Source organism: Chrysemys picta, chromosome 11 (assembly GCF_011386835.1).
Source record: "Chrysemys picta bellii isolate R12L10 chromosome 11, ASM1138683v2, whole genome shotgun sequence".
Classification (NCBI taxonomy): domain Eukaryota; kingdom Metazoa; phylum Chordata; order Testudines; family Emydidae; genus Chrysemys; species Chrysemys picta.
This window is the reverse complement of record NC_088801.1, coordinates 59358921-59380123: the sequence shown is the minus strand read 5'-3', so window position 1 is coordinate 59380123 and position 21203 is coordinate 59358921. Positions and strand designations below refer to the sequence as shown.

At 40.6% G+C, this 21203-nt stretch overlaps 1 protein-coding gene across 3 annotated transcripts in view; it reads right to left on the bottom strand.

The window, feature by feature from the left end:
- The window catches only part of BMPR2 (bone morphogenetic protein receptor type 2), a 170790-nt gene that overhangs the window by 57223 nt on the left and 92364 nt on the right, over positions 1-21203 (bottom strand). For 2 of the 3 annotated variants that reach the window (XM_005306225.5, XM_065560952.1), the window contains exons 2-3: positions 16094-16267; positions 12974-13153 (exon numbers count right to left, since the gene is read on the bottom strand). In XM_005306225.5, the coding sequence (XP_005306282.2) occupies positions 12974-13153; positions 16094-16267 (354 nt within the window). The remainder of the gene's footprint in view (positions 1-12973; positions 13154-16093; positions 16268-21203) is intronic. The other variant, XM_042851746.2, reaches the window with a different exon arrangement.

Here is a 21203-nt window from a genome sequence, read left to right as displayed (position 1 = left end):
GAGTCGACGGGGGAGCCTGCCTGTCGAGTGTGGACCAAGGTAAGTTTGAACTAATTCGAACTAAGGTACTTCGAACTTCAGCTACGTTATTCACGTAGCTGAAGTTGCGTACCTTAGTTCGAATTAGGGGGCGTGTAGACCACGCCTTAGTCTACATTAACTACAACTGAGCAAAGTAAAATCATGTGACACAGGAATAGTCCACATTCTTGGAATTCCAATGTAATTACATAAATTAAACTAGCTCTACAACTCTAGATTCAATTTAAAAATATCATTTTGTGTGTTTATATAACACAAATACAAAACTCAACCTTGAGCTACTGAGTCAAGATCAGTGCCTCTGTAATTATGGATCCAAGGTTTTGACTCCCTAGATAACATTGTACCTGACTAACACCCATCCCTAAATTCCTTAAAACAAATCCAATCTGCAATTAATTTTCCATATGTGGTCTCCTGTTGTCAGAGAAATACTATGCCAAATTTGAAGTGAATTGGACAACTGTTTTAGGAGGTATAAAAGTTAAAATATTGGAAGGTTTTTCACTTTTTGAAAAAGCTTTTCTTTTTTTTTTTTAATGGCATTGCCTAGAAACTCAAACTATCTGATTCATCTGTCTTCAATGGGAATTAGAGGGAGAGTATTTTTGAGAGGCTGGTATTTCATTCTGGAGCTATTTGCTATGAACTTTTGAACCTTCTAATAGTCTGTAAACATTCATGTGGACTTCCTAAGATACCCAGCCTTAATCACTTCTTAAATACCTATCACTGTAGGATTAACTGCCTTCTTCAGACAGAGCTTTTACAGTGCACTAAGGGCTGGTCTAAACCCAGTTTTTGTATAGTGAAATTGATGCAACTGTCCAGCATGCTGGCAGCTGTACCAATGTAAGAGTGTTTATATGCGTATATCTCATTTCAGTAATAGAACTGAAATGGAGTCCACAACAGGGAGTTACAAGAATTAACTGTTTTGACTACAAAAACTGTGTGTTGAATTGCCACTTCCTTACCCCCCAGGAGCAGAATATACTGTTCTCAGAGCATTCCCAGGCCCTGCCAGCTCAAGAAGGAAGGACCAAGTGAATATTTGGAAATCAGTTTTTACCCACATGAGAGTATAATACGATTCTTATATATGCAGCCTCCCTCCCCCTTATTTTACTATTACTAATTTTAGAGGTGACAAAGGGGGAATTTTCTGTAATATTTTTATGAATCTTTTGTGTGCATCAGTTTCCTCTATATTTTGCATGGTTACCTGAAGTGGGGGGAAGGACTGTTTGCTATCAGGGCAGGCTAAGAGACATAGATATGAATGACGTCTAGCTTTCTGAGCCCAAAAAAGTCATTAAAAATGACTGGCCCCATATCAATGGAGAATCTGAGAAGACAATGGCAAATCCAATCAGTAGAACATTGACACCTAATAACCAACGACCCAGAAGAAGATGGATTTCCCCACCTCAAGAACAAAGTACTGGGAAAATGTGAGGTGGGGGATAAGAGTTAGCTGCTGGAAGGAGTCTGGGCTCCCACCTGGGAAGTGACCAAGGAGGACAGACAGGGAGAGACAGCCTGAACAATGAGGTTCAATGGGCTGGGCTCTCAGCTAACCAGAATGGTCTATGCTTTAACCTTCATTTCTCTATGCTAACCTAAGGACTTCCTATGCTGTGTTCCAGTTGACTAATAAACCAACTGTTATGACAACACTGTTTGAGAGTCACTGCAAATGCTTGGTGAGGTGCATTAACTCCTGGAGAGTGTCTCTATCAGGAGTCCATCTGAGTTGGATTCATTGAACAGAGCTCACGGTGTGAAAGAAGAGTGCTGGAGTCCCAGAGGTTCAGTCTAAGGAGGCAGTGAGGCCACGTGGCCTACCCTGTGCAGGAAGAGTGAGACCTCTTGCGGGTCTGCTACACTGAAGAGGTTCTGGGTACAGACTGTTCTAAAGCTGGGGGGGTGTAGCACCAATCTTGTGGATCCATGATAATATTCATAGGACTTTTTATTGTGTCTGCCAAACAGCAACCAAGTATCCTGAGCAGAATTAACCAATTACAGACATAGCAGAGAAGATCTCAAGACTATCAGCAAAAGGAGAAATAGTCTTGTCATGTCGGTCTACTTCCCCATTCTAGAGGGACAAGGTGGGTGAGGTAACATTTTTTATTGGATTGATCTCCAATAAAAGATATTACTTCACCCACCTTGTCTCTTTAATATCCTGAGACCAACATGGCTACAACACACCAGTCTAGAGCGTCATATTTATTACACCTTCCATTGAGACAAAAGGTCAGGTTTTAGTTTTCTTAGAAGCTGCTACCAGAAACAGTATTATAAGTTGGCCAATATGGAGTGTTTCAAGAAAATGTATTTGACATCTTTCACCTCATTCCAGAAAAGCCCCAAACACACTACTTCTCAAGTCACAGGGAACCCTGAAAGTTACTCTTCAATCTAAGCCTATTAAATAGCATTGCAAAATGTGTGTAAGATGTATATATCAGCAAGTTCCTCATCATAGCAACTGGATTAAAGATTGGAAGAGTAGATCATCCTAGCCTGTTCCCTGTTTGCCATAAAAAGAGAAGAGGCAATATAGTATTCCACCTCCAACTCCTGCCCTGCCCTTTTGATTTATTCTCCAATTTTCCACTAAAACATTGTCCAAGAATTTTCATTTTCACACTCTGTATTTGCCTTTGGCTTCCTTTTGAGGAAGCATTCACATAAAAGATACAAAATGTACTGTAGAAATGGACATCGGATGATTATTACATTGTATTCAGATTGTTTGCAGTGTTGTTGTAGCCATGTGGGTCTCAGAATAAAAAGCGCCAAGGTAGGTGAGGGAATATGTTTTGTTGGACCCACTTCCGTTGGTAGAAGATACAAGCTTTCGAGCTTCACAGAGCTCTCCTTCAGGTCTGGGAAAGGAAACCAGAATGGCTGAGCTAAATAAAAGTTGGGACAGATTGTTAAGGAAAAAGGGGGTAAACACAAGTTGTGGGAGACCACTTAAAATGAAGTGGGCAGTTAAGGGTTAGCAGGCAGTGAGGTGTGTTACGCATTGCTGTAATGAGACATAAAACCAGTAAACCTATTGAGTCCGTTTTTTAGTGTGTAGCACAGTTGTGAATTTAAGTGCCCAGGCTTGCCCTTTAAAGATGCTGTGCAGGTTTCCTTTGAGGACAAGTACCAACAGGTTGGATATGGAGTGATCACTTTGTGAAAAGAGTTCGGCTACAGATGATAGTGTTTTTGTCTCATCACTTTTCTGTGTGAGTTCATTTGAGAGTATAGTGATTGTTTAGTTTCAATCATATAATTGTTGTTGGGTCATTTGATGCACTGGATGAGGTATATCACATGTTGTGATAGGTATGTGTAGGACCCAAGAATCTTGAAAGGTGTGTTGTGGGGGGTATTGATCATTGTAGAAATGGAGATATGTCTGTACAGTATTAGAGGAACGTGCAGCACTTTAGAGACACACAAGACAACTTGGTCCCTGCCCCAATCTAACACAGTGATGTCAAAGAGACCATTTACGTGCTTGAAGTTAAGCAAATGTGTGCTTGCAGGATTAAGTTCTAAATAAGAAATCGGAATTGAAAAACAGTGGAAACAATTTTTTTTATACTTTAAAAACAAATCTGACTTCACCTCTGTCATTAGACACACAAAATCAAGGTTATATCAAGGCAAGTTATATCAAAGTAACTGTCAAACCCTATTTTCTATTACCCACTGCTCTCTTTCAGTTTCCAATATATTTTCTGAAGAATACTGGTAAGGTCATTTTTCTCTGAACTCAGTGTTATACCATACTACTGATTTCTGCTAATACAGCCCTGATTAAACAGACACATTGTGCTGCTCTCATTTATCCAATGAAATGAAAACAGCAGATTGTGAATAAATTCCCTATTTATTGTTTTATCAAAGTGAAATGCCTTTAGGAAAAATTTATTTGAAATGTTCCCACTTTTACAAACAAAACTGAGATAAATATATTGTGTGTCTGTTATCAGCATTTTGATCTTTAATGTATATAGATCTGTATCAACATACCTCTACATAGACTTTAGTTTTTCTTGTTACAGGAGGTTCTGTCTTCACAGCTTACAACATTTCAAATGTTCAGACCACAGTTACACACAAAGCTTCTATTTTAAATTCAGTAAAGATATGTTTGATGTTGAGAGACTGGTGTTCTTATATGGTTAAAACATTAAATGCTGCTAAAGTCAATCTTTAAGAGATATTCAGCTTTTGGTAGATCCACTTCTAACTGCAATCATTAATAGACATTACCTGACTCATGTGACCAGGTATCCTGGTTCTAAGAGACCGTCTGAAGTGTTTTTGCTGGTTCTGCAAAAGCTGGATTTTGTCCCAATCTCAGTATAAACATGTAGGTGGATACTGAACTGCCTTAACCTGCTCCACACCGGCTCCCTGCCACCATTCTCATCTCCTCCATTTGTACCCCCCATTTCTTAATCCCACATGCTGAAACCTTTTTACTCACATTCAATGTCCACCCTTGCTGGTCTTAATTAGCACGTCCTGATTTTGTGCTTCCAAAACATGGTCACTCTCTGATCAATGCACTCAGTCTGCATCCCATGTTAAATAAACAGAAAACCTTTTAATTTACTTCCTACAATCAAATAACCAATGGCAACAAGCAGGGATGATAGATTCTTCCTAAAAGTGTGGGGGGGGAGGGGGGGTGGCGTGAGGTCCCACTCCCTCTGTGGCCACACCCCTACCCCTCCTCTTCCCCCGAGGTCCTCCCCGGCCAAGCCAGAAGCTGGAGCCGGGCCAGGGAGCCTGGACCCTTGCACCTGCCCAGGGTGGGGGACCTGAGAACAGCCCCAGGGCCATGTCCCCACCCCCTGGGCCCTCAGCCCACGGCAGGTGGTGGGTTTGCAGCTCACCATAGCTGCCCCATGGCTCTTACCCCGATACACCTCTAGCTTTTGGCCTGACCTGGGGGTAGAGCCTCAGGGGCTGAAGAGCTGCAGCCAGGCCCTGGTAAGAGCTGCCCGGGCAGCTGTGGGGAGCCGCAGACCCTCCACCTGCCCTAGGTGGGTTGCCAAGGGGGTAGGGATATGGGCCGGGGGCTGCTCTCAGCCCCCCCTCCCCCCCCACGGGGGGGAGGGGGGGCTGAGAGCAGCCCCCGGCCCATATCCATCTCTGGGTAGATGGAGGGTCTGCAGCTCCCCACAGCTGCCCAGACTCCCTGGGCTGCTCTTACCTGGGCTGGACTCCAGCTTCTGTCCTGGCCAGAGGTTAGGGCCTCGGCGGAAAGAGGAGAGTTAGGGGGTTAGGCTCATGGCAAAAAGTGGACGGGCCAGGCCCATCCACTTTCTAAAGCGGGAGGGTCACTGCTCCTTGCCCCCCCCCCCCCATTCTGGTTCCCCTGGCAACAAGTCTACCTTCTTAGATTTTTAAACCATTTTTCAATTTTCAGACAAAAATTAGAAAAAGAATTGAAGAGTCAGTTAAAAGATTAAGGAGCAGGTATAAAAAAATGTTGCAAAGCTTTGTCAATTTTTCTAATTGAAAAAGAATCAAAACCACTTTTTTTAAATGATTTTACCATTTAAAGGGCATATGCCACAATCTCCCTCATAGATACCTCCTTCTTATGCTCTATTCCCATGTGCAGCCCTCTGCATGCTTTCCCTTAGCAAAGGCATATACCAAACCCATGTGCACTCACCTGTATCCACTCCCTAAGATACTCATCTTCACTGTGCATGATACTCAGACATGAAAGGCATGGCCCATTCATATGAAACACCTAGCTTTCTCCAGGCAAATTCCCTTTTCATAGGACATTCAGCATCCCCAGTAAGTACTTCAAAATTACCCCTCCTACAACCTGCCATTTCCTTGCAAGACACTGAGGAAAGGACAATGATCCATTCTGTCCCATCTTTTCACTGAGCAGAAAAAATAGGTGTTGGTGTCTGTGACACTGCACCCCATATTCTTCACAGTGATATTATGATGATATGATTATGACATAATTATGATGCATTTTGTACAAGATGGGTCATGTGAGGTGTCACTGGAAAAGTTATGCTTTGCTGAATATGATTATCCTATGTATGCAAGTATCATTTTTGTATCTAAAGTTAGGAATATTGACTATGTATCTGTATTTCAATCATGCTTACTTTGGGTGACATCCACAACTAGCCTTTTTGGTATAAAAATGAAGAAGCCAGACAGTGCTGATGGCCCATCAGCAAACACAATGGATCCTGGAAGAACTTAACCTTCCTGTAAACGTTCCAGGCAGCGTGTAAGTAATAGCTGCTATGACTCAGCAAGGTATGCAAGGGCATGTAACCGGGCCACATGACTCTGACTCCATCTTGGGATGTCTCTGTTTTTCCACAAACTGAGTTTGGGACAAAAGGACTCCCACTATAGGCTAAAGCTATATAAGGCAGGGAGAGACATCATCTGTTGTTCTTCACTCCCAACACAAGAGGACCTGGAAACACCTGAGGAAAAAAGACTGAACTGGGGGAAGTGCTGGACCCAGGCTGAAGGGATTTCTAGCCTGTAAAGACCTGGGGAATCCAAACTATAAAGCAAGTGCAGCTTGTCCCTTAAAAATCTGCAAGCCTACTTGTACTACCTCTCAGGGTGAGAAACTGCTAATTCATATCCAATCTATCTAGTATATTAAGCTTAGTTTGCTTTTTTTAATAATACTAGGTAATCTGCTTTGATCTGTTTGCTATCACTTTTAATCACTTAAAATCTATCTTTTGTAGATTGTTTTTTCTTTATCTAAACCAGTGAGTTTGAGTGAAATGCATGGGAAATCGTAGCTCAAGTGGCAAAGGCTGTTGCATATTCCTCTCCACATTGGGGGGGGGGGAGGGGGGAGGGCTGAAATCTATGATCTTACACTGTACAAACCCCTGTGCAGTGCAAGATGGTATAATTCTGGTTTTATATTTTGGGGGAAGGGGTCCTAGGTTGGGAAGCTCATGGTTATTTTGGCTGTAGCCTCTCTATTGTTTGTTCATGCAGTAGCTGGTCAGAGAACCTGCATGTAACTGCAGCTGGTTGTGTCCTTACCTGTGTGAATGCTGTAGGAAGTGTAGGACCAGGAGCAGGTCTGCAGCCTGTCACAGCAGCACAATGTGAGAAGGAATCCAGGCTGGCGGGTCAGAGGGCTCAGTGGCACCCGGGGGGGAAACTCGTCATAGTGTCCAACAGCCTAATCTCTCTCTTGCTCAAGTGCACAAGGAGAAGTGGCTTAATCCTTCCTCCAACCACTTCCCAAGAAGCAAAGTGGGATGTTGGGACTTCTACTGGGCAGATCCTCCCCACAACCAGTGAAGAGGAGAATCAGGATGGGTAGCGTTCTCTAATCTGGTCCTTTCCCACCAGGACAAGGAGGAGCAGTGGCAGAAAAGTGGCCCTTTCTCATCCTGACACTTTTAACCCGGAAAAGATTAAATAAACTTGTGACTTTGGTCCACTCCACACACACACGCTGAAGCACAGATCTTACTCGGTCTCATCCGTCTCACACACTGCAAGAGATCAAGGATAGAATGCCACTTGGACCCTGCTTTTACTTCTCTCCTCTACAAGAGACTGGCCATTTTCCAGCAGTCTGTAGCTTTACTTTGAATCATGACCATTTATCATGTGAGGATGGGCAAGGAAAAGAATTCAAATAGGGAAGCACATTTATTGACAAATCACTGTCTTTGAGTAGACAGAACACTGCCAAAATAGAGAGAAGAGCTCCATCTGTATAAAACTAGTATCACCCGAGAATGAAATTGCTCAGGCTCTGCATTTGCTGAAAAACTGAAATAAAAGGAGTGTCAATTTTGAGGAGCCAGTATCAAATGCTACTCTCAAGAAAAACAGTTCAAGATAAGAAGCGAGAGTGAGCAGGATTAGGGCAACTGAAATGATCTAATTCTAAACTTTCAATAGGAGCAACAATATCTTTTATTGGACCAACTTCTGTGGGTGAGAGAGACAAGCTTTTGAGCCACACAGAGCTCTTCAAGTCTTGAAAGCTTGTCTCTCTCAACAACAGGAGTTGGTCAAATAATAGATATTACCTCGCCTACCTTGTTTCTCTAGTATCCTGGTACCGATACAGCTACAACTACACTGCATACAATAGGAGCAGCATCAGGATGCCACCTTCACTCACCTGACCCAGCTATTCACTTTATAAAAATGAAAAAAAAGTGTAGCTTTCGCAAGAAAGTTTTCACAAACTTGTATGCACTCTTACACAAATAATGTTTTACTTTAGTGGTAAGGACATTAAGCAAAGGAAGGTCATGATGCATCTCTGGAATGTTAAACCATTAAATCAGCAATCCAAAACAGAGAAACACCTACTTGTTTTGTTGTGGGAGTTAGTCAAATCTTTTACATAAATAATACCTTATGCTATTGTTTTAAATAACCTTCCAAATCCTCTAATAATTGAAGTCGACATTTACTATGAAAAGAACAAAAATCAACACAGTTTCCCTAAACTAGAAATATATCATATACCCAACAGAATGTGTTACAGAAACACAATCTTAATATTGAATTTCATTGCTTTAGTAATTTCAACATTTTAATGATAATATACGTATGATCAAGGATACAATCTTATTCTATCTATACAGGTTCTTGTATGCACTTGAACATCATAGTATATAAGTGACTCAGATATTAAAGAATTTGTTCTCACAATACTCAGTGAGACAGGGAAATATTATGCTCACTTTACAAATATAGAATTGAGACCCAGAGAGATTAAGTGACTTGCCCAAGATCACATAGAAAATCTTTGGCAGAGCCCAGGAATCAATCCCAGATCTCTAGAAACCTTTAACCATAAGGTCAAACTTTGCCCCCTGTCAGTCATTATTTATTACCACCTTTTTTGGTAAATCCATCTGATCAAGTTTGACTTATCAGAGTGTGAAATAAAATGTTTTCCAAAAAAAGTGTAGATTTTTTAAAAAGACATTATACACTTCTATAACTCAAAATAATATACAGTAGATATAAATCTTCAAGCTTCGCATAAATGTCATTCCTCACTCTTCTTGCACCCTTAGCATCTGAAGGACACAAACATCCCCAATTTTGGATGCTTTATACTGGCAGGATATGGCAATATATAGTGCACTACATGCCACAGAGTATACAAAATTTGATTTGAAAATGCTCGCTACCAAGCAGAAAAGGTTTGGTCTTTCCCATACTATCTTAAAAGTATTAAGGGTGGGTATTACAGCTAGTCAAATGAGAGATTATTTAAATGAACGACTGAACTGTTAACCAAAAAGAAAAATAAGGTCCTGGAACTTTTATTTATTTAAAAAAAAGAATAGTTAGTTAGCTGAGATTTTACATGCATGATGGTCAGAAAATTCAATGCAATGGCTCGGCTCCTGTAACAACTCTAATTTGAACACACTGCACAGTGATTTCAGGGACCATTCTATTCTACATCTCATTTTTCATTGTTTATAAAAGTATCTTTCAAAAAATGATGGGGCTGAAATTTAAATATAAAATCCCCCTTTTGTTGGAAATTTTGACCTACTATTTTTATTTGTAAGACCAAAAATTACTGTAACTGAAAAAGATCAAAGAAAAATAAAGAGTTTCTCGATTTTTTCAGGTTTTTTATTTTGTGAATTTGAGTACCCTACAGTCAGTTTGTGCATGTCTTTCACACACAGCTACAGGTGGAATACAAAAAATTGAAAAGCAAAATAAACACAACTGTTAAACCATAAAATTGGCTGACTCACTGGCAGTACAGTACCTGTAAGCATTATTAACTCACTTTTCTAAACTGACTAGCTTTTAAATTATTTAGGTCTGTAATGTTTTCAGATTCTTTTAATAATCAACCTACTTTTCAAATTTATATTTGGTATTCCAGGAATTAGAGGCCACTTTTGAAAACTTGGATATATCATGCCCTTAATGACTACTTACATAGACACTTATTAATGCCCAACTCATTTTTTTTAAATTGCGCATTAGAATATCATGAGTATGAAAAATGTCATATGAAACAAACTTCTATTTGTGCATGCTCTGTTGTGCATGAAAGGAAAAGTTACAACAAAAGAATATCTATGGTTACCTCTCAATGCCCTGAACGGAATGTTATAAATGTATGTAAGACTCCAATCTCTCGAGAAAATTAAGCATGTTTTTGACTTCTATGGAACTATTTACATGGTTAAAGTTAAGTACAGTTTAAATGCTTTACTGGATCAGGGTGTAAGAAGAGCTAGTTGGAAATTTTTCAACTAAACATCCTTCCATCAGAAAATGCCAACTGTCTAAACTAAATCTGCTCATAAGAAAATTTCAGTTTTGGCAAATTTCTTGTTTTGAAACTTCTTTGGAAAAAAATTCGAAATTCTCAAAATGACCCTTTTCAAAACAAAAAATTCCTTTTATATTTGGAAATGACTAATTTTAAAACGTAAGCTAATTATAGTAAAAAATTTAAAAGATTGAAACAGAAATCTTTTGAAATTATCAAAACAAAATGTTTTCATTGATCAGAGCCACCTTTTTTTTTATTGTCTGTTCATGAAAATTTTTGACATGTTTGACTGTCTCCCCAAATTTGGGATGGGAAAACTTTTTGAAATTAAAAAAAAATTCTCACGACAGGAAAATTGTTCCCCGTCCAGCTCTGGCATAAGTGAGTTATTGCATGTTTGACCTTGTGCCACAGAGACTGTCACAATTGTACCAGTTGCTAGAAATCAAATCACACTGATGTAGGGAGAAAAAAAGAGCCATAAGAAAGAGAATGATTATATGTAGCAACTAAGTCTTGTATGAAGCCTTCATGCATCAGCTATTTTGAATGAAAACAGGTTGGTCTAAGAAAAAAAGACTTACTATCTTGCAGTCTGAGGTTTCCAAAATGAATCTCCATCTTTCACATTACTTAAACTTTGCAACCACATCTATTAAATGTTTACATTTTGTTGTGTTTTACATTAGAACTAAAAGAATTTGGATAAGGATTACTTTCAGGAGTGGATATTTTGAAATTTTGGCACTACTTTCTAAGCTATGCTCTCGTAAATAGTTTTTTTTTCACTTCTCAATACATAATAAATAGATTTCTGATTTTAGCAGAATCCAAGGAAAATGGGGTTGGATCACCTTACCTATATTACATAAATCAAACGCTGATGATTGCCTGTGTGTCTGATAAACATGTGAGAAAAACTGTAAATTTTCTCACGTTTATCAGACATACAGGCATTCTTCAGCATTTGAGTTATGTAATTTATAAATTTTCTCTTTGTAAAAGCTTAAATATTGCTATCTAATATGTCAAATCCATGTAGAATTCCTAACAGAATTTCAATGCCATACAGGGAGAGGTTCTAGGCTAAACCAAATATCAGATGTGAACAAAGAAAAGGTCTTATAAAAAAGTAGCCATTTTCCAGAGGTAGACCATTAATTTTACGTAGATATGAATAATCCAGAACTCCACATTCACAAAATGCCTTATTTACAAGGGCTTTCTATGGTCAGTGAAGAAGGCTGTACGGAAGTATAGATTAAGCCATTAAAACTGCAGGAATTTTCTACCTCTTTCTGTTGAGGAGTGATGCAACAAAATTAGCTCCAGATTTCCTGTCAGGTCAGGTTCCTGGGAATGACACTAGCCACCTCAAGGCTCTTCTATTTCAATTTGCCGCCAGGACAAAAAGATCCTGGCATAGCAATCATGACAGGGATTAATACAAATTGCTCTCTTACAGCCCCCTCTTTCTTTTCTGTTCTCTGACACTATTAAGTTGGGTGGTGTGAAACATGTATTGCAGGCAAGAGCTGCTGATAGTCACAAATTACACAATTACAAAACAGAACAGAGATTAGAATAGCTTGTGAAGATTCCAGTGAGGAAACTCATCTTGCACAGAAATCTCTTCTCTTATTTTAATTCTCACTCTTTTCTGTCAAAGTGAAGGCAATGAAAGTTCATCAGTTCAGATTTCTGGAGATTACTGGCAGTACTGTTATCTAAACCTTAATCAAAGCAGCATCTCTTTTGGTTTTAGCTGCATCTTCCTACTATCACTTATGCTATAAGATATGATCTCTTCACAGTATATAAAGTTACTATATTGGGCAGTCTGTTTACAACACTGTAGTACCCCAATATGCTTATCAAGGTGGTACAGTACTGCTATGTAGATTCTGAATGTGTTTTAATCACGTTCCTGAAGTTTACTACAGCCCTACAAAATCCAAGACTGTACTATGATCAAGGAACACATTTTGACCCCATATACTCTGACCAAACCATACTGTGCTTTAAGTGTTTGGGCACTACAGTGTACAACTTTACAATACACTGTATACAGAATCTAAAATGCTCTTTTCACAGTGGGATCAGAAGGGTGCTAGTTATAACCATATTTATATATAATTGTTGCTAATGGGATTCTACCATGGTTTCCCTGATTAGAATGGACAGTGTCTTTTTGACAAATAACCCCATGACAGACAACCCAAGGGGACAGTCTAAGGTACCATTTGGCTTGCATGCACCGGAAAATAACCCCTGACCACAAGAGGCAGAAAACCACGCTAGAATTCTTTAAGCAACAGCCATATTTGAACGTTCTTATAGAGATTGCATAGTTCCAATCCCAGCGTGTACAGGACCTAAATGATTTGAAAGTACAAAGCAAGATAATGTATGACCTCTGTGAAAGAATAAAAGCAGCAGTGAAGTGCCAATGTACTTTAATTTAACAACAACAACAAAAGCAGCACAGTATAGCTTTAGGTTTCTATCAATACTCCATAGTAGCATGAAAAATAAGTCTTTCTCAAATTAATTATACTTAAAGCATGAAATCATGTAGGTCTAGGAGTTTTGACTTACTGAAAAGTGTTGTATCAGTTGGGTCAGGAGGAGGAAAGTTTTCAGTGAAGTTGACATTACACAAGTCAGTGCTGCAGCAGCAGAAGCGATACGTTCCATTCTGAATCAAGGAAGGGGTGGTTGTTACTATACACTCCTCATACTGACACTCCTGTTGGTCTCCTATGTGAGACCAGCATCCTGCAAAAGGAAGGAAGTGAAATGGTACCAAATGGTACCAAAATTGATTTTGCACCAGTGTTTACATTTTTATATACTAAATATAATTAATAAATATAATTAATTAACTATTTTTTTCCTCCTCAACCTCTCACTCTCATCAGGCTTCTCTTGTTCCAGTATAAGCCTACTTTAGTTTCCCCCATCTTAAAACAAACAACCTTGGGCTCCCCACACTCTTAAAACTAATCACCTAGCCTCTCTTCCTCCCTTCATCTCCAAATACGTCCTATGTGCCATCTACAACTGTAATCTGGAGTTCCTCTTCTGCAGTTCCATCCTAGACACTCCCCAAATCTAGCATCCACCCTCTATGCTTCATTGAAACTGCTCTACCCAAAATCTCCAGTGATCTCTTTCTGGCCAGATTTCAGGGCCAGTACTCCATCTTCCTCTCTTAGATCTATGCCTTTGACACCTTCGAACATGCACTTCTCCTTGAAATCTTGTCCTCACTCAACTTTTGTAATTCCATCCTCCCTCTTCTAGCTCTTCTCCTACCCTCTCAAACCATATTTTCACTGTTTCATTTGGTGGATCCTTCTTATCCCCCAGTCTAACTTTCAGTGGGGTTCCTACATGGCTCCATCCTTGGACCTCTTCTTTCTTTCCTTCCACAGATGAGTAGGTTAATCTTATATGCTTGCAAGACTTCAGCTACCACGGGGGTTCTCAAACTTGGGGTCGGGACCCCACAGGGGGTCGCAGGGTTATTATATGGGGGGTCAAGAGCTGTCAGCTTCCACCCCAAACCCTGCTTGCCTCCAGCATTTAAAATAGTGTTAAATATATAAAAAAGTGTTTAAAATTTATAAGGAGGGGGTCACACTCAGAGGCCTGCTATGTGAAAGGGTTCACCAGTACAAAAGTTTTAGAACCACTGAGCTACCACCTTCAGACTAATGACTCACAAATTCACCTGTTCTCCCATTCATCAAAACCCACATCTTTACCTATCTTTCTGACATCTCCTCACAGGTATCCAGCTGTCACCGTAAACTCAACATGGCCAAAACAGAGCACTTGATCTTTCCCCCGCAGATCCTCCCTTTTTCCTACATTTCTGACACCACAGGCAACAGTACCATCCTCTTAGTCACTTGGACCCACAATCTGGATGTCATCTTTGTCTTGACCTTCTCTCTAAAGTCATAAAGTCAGGCCATGTCTAAATCCTGCAGATTATTCTTATGTAATATCTATAAAATTCTGTCTATTCTGATCTTGTGTCTTGACAAATGCAAGTTCTTCCTCTCTGGTATTCATTAAAGCAAACTTGTCTCATCGAATCCATTCAAAATGCTGCTGTTAAGATTATCATTCTGGCTTGCTGCTCTGACCACATTACCTCACTCTGAGTTCCACCAGCACTACAAGAAAAAGTTTCTTGTCTTTAATTTGAAAGCCCTTCCAAATGTAGCTTTGTCTTCTTTAACAGCTTTAATAATTTACTGGAATATTCCCCATCACTTTCCCTTCACCACTGTTCCCAACCTTCTTCCCCTTAATTCCTTTTCCTATGCTCTTATTTTTAGGTTTACTAACTCCCCCATTCCTGCCATTATCCCTTATCCAACCGCTACCCCTAATTAAACCCGCCCCCCAAATATATTTAAAAAAACATGATTAAAATAATAAGAGTAACTGACTGGGACACTGCACACTGTGTCTTTAAATATGAAGTGTTCAAATCATCCCTCTGTTATGCTACCTTCGACTGGATTAATCCAGTGCATATAGCCCCCTTGCAATGGAAAGTCTCCCTGGAGAAGGCCATTCAATAGTATGAGTCACCCACAATCATCACACGTTCCAGGAGATCTACAGTAACCCAGTGTTGCCCAGGAGGTACGCTGGCCACAATTTAAAACTGTTCTCCCTCGTAGAAACTCTAGAGGACAAAAGAGCAAATATCCTTGAGGTGCAGACCCCAAAGCATAGTTGCCCTATCATGCAAATGATTGTAATCTGCAGCTATGTTGCCAGCAGAAGTGGATCAAGCCCCAATCATTTCCTCTAAATATATTAAATTTTGTGGAAAAGAACATTTTCTACATCCAGAATGGATTAAAGTACCATTCAGATACCTCTAACTACTGATTAAAGAGAATCAGAGATAGTCTAAGTGAAAGATTAAATTAATGTTCTAGCCTTTCAGCTCTGGAGATTGGGAACACAGTTTGAGTTAGGTTACAAGAAAAATATATGTGGTGTTTTTACCTGGTTCCCAGTGATATTTACACACTTCCCTAAACTACTACAGTGTGGTTATCAGATGTGATTATCAGTCTCTGCTGAAAAATGACTTAGAAATGGCCTAAAAGTTCTACACCTGGATTAAATGGCATTTGCTCAGAGTAAATATGACTTTTACTGTAGCTATGACTCTCTTAACATCCTTGATCACTAAATACCAATTCTCTAGTGAGCAAGATTGGTTGATTAGTGGAAGTATTTTTGAGAAAATTATAATTTTGTGACATATTTATTATATTCATGTATAGAGTCCTTCATAATCAAACACATACAGTTAATGTAAAATGAACATCTCTGATTAAAGAGAAGTTTACTCTCTATCAGACATATTGCCAACTTAGGAAATGTACTACAATTCACCCAGGAAAGCAGCTTTAATCTTGACTTGCAGGGTAAAAAGGTGTTTTATGCCTAATTTGCCTTGAACTATGCACTGAAAATGTACCTATTAGTCTTTCAAAACACTTTTCTTTTTTCAAAAGGAACTTTCTGTTCACACTTAATAAACTGCCATACAGTAAGTTTCAGAAGAAGAAGAACAAGATTTATCTAATTGTTTAGCAAAAAAAGCCTTGCAAATTAAAGCCTTCATACCAACAGGTTACTTCTACACAAAAGGATTAGCAAAGCTTAACTGTTACTTACCTTGTTTTACAAGATGTATGTCTCCTTCTCGTGTTTTTTCCCAAAGTCCATAGCAGCTGGTGCCTTTCACACATAAAATTGTGCCATTCTCCTGAGAGATTTGATTCTCATTGGTTCCATGGTCCTGTTGATATGCGTCCTTAAATGCACACAGCCGCTCCTCACTCTGGGTAGCTTGGGAAGAAAAGAAAACAGGAAAATCAATTTCTAGATTGTAACCAATTTTTCATAAAAATGTCTGCATATATGCATACATCATAATCAGCCCACTAGGTCTAGCATAGAAAGGGTGATTTAGGTCTTTCAAAAGCCAACATTCAAGAGTATTTTGTTCTCGGCATATGAACATCTATCCTTTAACCTGTAATCCCGCAGTCACAAACAAAGCTAAGGTCTACTCCAAGGTTAATAGGATAACAACAAAAAAACATGACTAAGTGCATTAAAAAAATGTAGATTTCTGAAACTTTACAGATACGGAATACAAATTATTCCAATGCACAGTGTGCATCAGTTGGGAGGCTTCTCCAGCCTACCTATTATGATTGCTCGGTAGCGACATGGTACACATCCTTTTGCCAGTGCTAAGTGTATTATCATTTAATTACTTCCAGATCCTTTTGGCATCAGGAGCTAAATCAAGCTGAACGCTGATGGGCTCCCACTGGACTACCAGTCCAGTCCAATATTGTGTATGCATCACCGACGGGTGGCGGGCATAGGAGGCTAAGCCTCCCCAAATGGTCAAGAAATGCCGGATGCAGCGTGCCTCCCTTTGGAGGCGTGCTGGCCTGCCACCTTTGGAGCACTGCTGCTGGAAGCTTGTGAGAAGTGGGGGGCCACTGGCGCCCAGACCGTTGACCTGCCCTCACTCCGCCCTTGCTTCGCCATTTCCCCCAGAGGCTCCCTGCCACCCGCCGCTCACTCCTCTCCGCCTTGGGGGAGTAAGGCCAGGAAGAGGTAGAGTGAGGGTAGGGCCTCAGGGCAAGAGGCCAAGCAGGAGCAGGGCCTTGAGGCAGAGCACGGGAGGGGCTTTGGGGGGAGGAGGCCGAGCAAGGGTGGAGCAGGAGCTGGGGTCATGGTCCAGGCACCAGTGCCCGCCCCCACACACACTTTTAGGGAGCTTCCAGGGCTCATGCCCAGCCATCCCAAATGAAAGAATCACGTGCCGCCTATGGAATCGCCCATTCCATTTTCTTTTTGTCTCTGCTCTTCCACAAATCTATTCCATTGGGACCACTTTCTTCTCCCCAGCATCACACCTATTGCTGCCTCTGCATACCACATTTAGCAAAGAGTGCCAAGAAAGAGCATTTCAGCAGAGTGAAAATGATATGATCCTGTCCAATGCTTCTGGGAAGACAAACGCTGACAGGAGCAGCAGCACATGCACAATCCTCCCCTGTGGGATTCACAGTAGGATATTTTAAAAATCCAGTAAAAGAGGATGAAAATGAATACCTTGATCCTATGCCAAATTATCTCTTAATCTTAGATAATTATCATTAGCCTTCTCTGAGTATATATATTCCTTTTAGCGTTAATATTAAAAGATCAACAAACTTTAAAATATTTGAATATCTAAGAATTCAAAGATTTTATCCACAGGATTTTTGTACTTTTTTCTATTTATATCATCATCACTTTCATAAAGACATAGTTCATGATACTAAGCCTATATCATACTTTCATTAGTAACAGAACAACAAATATCTTTAAGGAGGACCTCAGTTGAAAGTCAACAAGTGCAAAGTATCTAAATTAGTTCCAATTTTCACAATGAACATACTTTTTACACCACCAACATACTTTTCTTTGAAAGTAATTTTGTGAAAAGGACACACTAAAGTTGATGCATGGGAACGTGGACACATGAATTCAAACACACTACCATGATACTGGTCTACACTATGCTCCGTAGCAAAGATAATTTCCTGTGAAGAATTTGCAGTACACATCTACATGTAAGCAGCTGTAATCTTGGCTCCTTCAATTCCAGGAAGTGATTACTACTAACAGGATGCATTGTTTAATAGACAAGTGACCTTTTGGGATAATTAACTCTGAACTTTAAAAAAAAAATCATTAAATTGTAGAACATAAAACTGTAAATTATTAAATGCATTTATTTTGCTGTCCCACAAAGATGTATGTCTTTATGAAAATTTGATTAATACTGCAATAACATTCCCATATTATAACCAACCCAAAAGTGTTTATAACTGTTTGGTAGCAACAAGATTAAATAAAATTTCCAGAACTGGAAATAAACTACTCTTAATTATAAAACCATAAATAGGCACTAAGGGGTCAAAAACTCAAGATATTCCTTATCCTGAGAACCCCATATAAAGGTAGACTGCTAAGCAAACTTGCCTATAAATAATAATCCCAGAAACACTCTGTGGTATCTATGAATATTACATTACACACAAAAACAACATTAAAGTTGCAATATCAATAATAAGGTTGCAAAATCAAGCACTCAAAGGTTCGGAAATGTCTGTTTTAAGGTTATCTGTGCAACATTAAATTGACCCCCTTCTGCATATGTATTATTATACGATCTTTAATTACAAAACAACATACTATTTAAACAGAACCCCTGCCCTCATTCTGTGCTCCTGATGGATGATGCTCTCTTAATGAGCAGCTACTCAATGTTTGTTTTCTGCTCATTGTTCACTGTGCGACCCCAGATCTTATTTACTGCACCTTATTCAAATCCTACTATGAAGAATTATTTTCCTCACTGGCTTTCTTATGGTGCTCATCACTATAGTATCCGAGTGCTTCACAAACATTAATTTATTTATTTTCACAGCACCCTGTGAGGTGAGCTAAGTTCCATCTAAGCTGCGCAGCTATCAAGGGCCACACAAGCGAGGAGAGGTGCCTCTCCCCCGGCCCTGGGCTGCTGCTGCGAGAGGGCTCGAGGGAGTCCTCTCTCCCCGCTGCAGCCCTGGGGCAGCCTGCACCCCAAATTCCTCATCCCCAGCCTCACCCCAGAGCCCGCACCCCCAGCCAAAGCCCTCACCCCTTCACACCCCAATCCCCTACCCTAGTCCTAAGCCCCCTCCCGCACCCCAAATCCCTCATCTCCGGCCCCAACCCAGAGCCCTCATCCCCCCACATCTCAACCCTCTACCCTAGCCCTGAGCCTCCTCCTGGCACCCCAAACCCCTCATCCCCAGCCCCACCCAAGAGCCTGCACCCCCAACCCAAGCCCTCACCCCACCCCCACACAGCCCAACACTCTGCCCCAGCCCTGAGCCCCCTTCCACACTCCAAACCTCTCGGCCCCAACCTCGCCACTCATCATCTCCATAATTGTGCACATAACAAAATTAATTCCACACATGGATGTAAAAAATTAGAGGGAACATTGGAGGTGAGATATTATCCCCATTTTACAGATGGGGAACTGAAGCACGGAGACATTAGGGTCAGAGTACACACTAATTTTAGGTGTTCAATATGAGACGCCTTGGACTACATTTTCAGAGGATTTAGTGTTATATAGCACTTTATGTTCAAAGCACAGTTCCCACTGATGGCAGCTGCATCTGGGACTGCTCCGCACTTCTGCAAGTAAGACCCCTGTGTCTCAAGTCAAGTGTAATGCTATATATATATATGAAAGATGACCATTTGTATCATTCTTGCTACCACTGTTATACAATTGCAACAAATCCTGTACAAAGTATATCATGTAAAGTGTCAATGGAAAAGTTATGAGTTGCTAAATATGATTATTTTGTTTATATGCATGTATCATCTTTGTACCTGAAGTTATGAATATTGGCTATGTACTTGCATCTTAAACCTGTGGTGTGTTCCTGGGTGACACCCCTCAGAGAGCTATCTAGTAAATTCTATGTGTTGATGGCCTACCAAGGACACTCCACTCTTACAATGGGCCATTGAAGAAACTCATCCCATCCAGATAGCTCTTCCTGAGGATGCCTCAGACACCAAGGAGCCAATGTCCACCTCCTGTGATTCAGCAGAATATGTAGGAGCATGTGATATGCTCATGTGACTCTGGACTCCATCTTGGGTCAGTAAATTTCCATGCATATGGCAAAAGGATATAACCTTGAGGCATCTCCATGTTGCCTCTTCCCTGCTCTAATTCTCTGGACTGTGGATTTACAACTAAAAGGAGAATCTTGAACTATGGACTGAGAACCTTCCAATCGTTTGGAAGTTACCAGAGAGACTTTACAAGCCAGCAGTTTATTCCGTCACTGCTACAAAACTGATATAAGGACTTCGCAATCATATTTATGTATATGATCTATTAATCATTTATCACACATCTTGAATACTGTGTGCAGATGTGGTCGCCCCATCTCAAAAAAAAAAAAAAAGATGAATTGGAAAAGGTTCAGAAAAGGGTAACAAAAATGATTAGGGGGTATGGAATGGCTTCCGTATGAGGAGAGATTAAGATTCAGGACCGCCCAGAGGATCAGGGAGCCTGGGGCAAAGCGGGGGAGCCGCGGCGCTTGTACTCACCGATGGCGGTCCGGGTCTTCGGCAGCGGGGGGGCGGGGGGAGGCCTTCAGTTGCTCCGTGTCTTTGGCAGCACTGAAGGACCCCCTGCCGCCGAAGACCCAGACCGCCACCGGGCCAGGACCTGGGGCAAATTGCCCCACTTGCCCCCCCACCCCCGCGGCGGCCCTGATAAGATTGGGACTTTTCAGCTTGGAAAAGAGACAACTAAGGGGAGATATGATTGAGGTCTATAAAATCATGACTGGTGTAGAGAAAGTAGATAAGGAAGTGTTGTTTACTATTTCTCATAACACAAGAACTAGGGGGTCACCAAATGAAATTAATAGGCAGCAGGTTTAAAACAAATAAAAGGAAGTATTTCTTCACACAACACACAGTCAACCTGTGGAACTCTTTGCCAGAGGATGTTGTGAAGGCCAAGACCATAACAGGGTTCAAAAAAGAACTAGATAAATTCATGGACAATAGCCCCATCAATAGCTATTAGCCAGGATGGGCAGGAATGGTGTCCCTAGCCTCTGTTTGCCATAAACTGGGAATGAGCAATAGGGGGATGGATCACTTAATGATTACCTGTTCTGTTCATTCC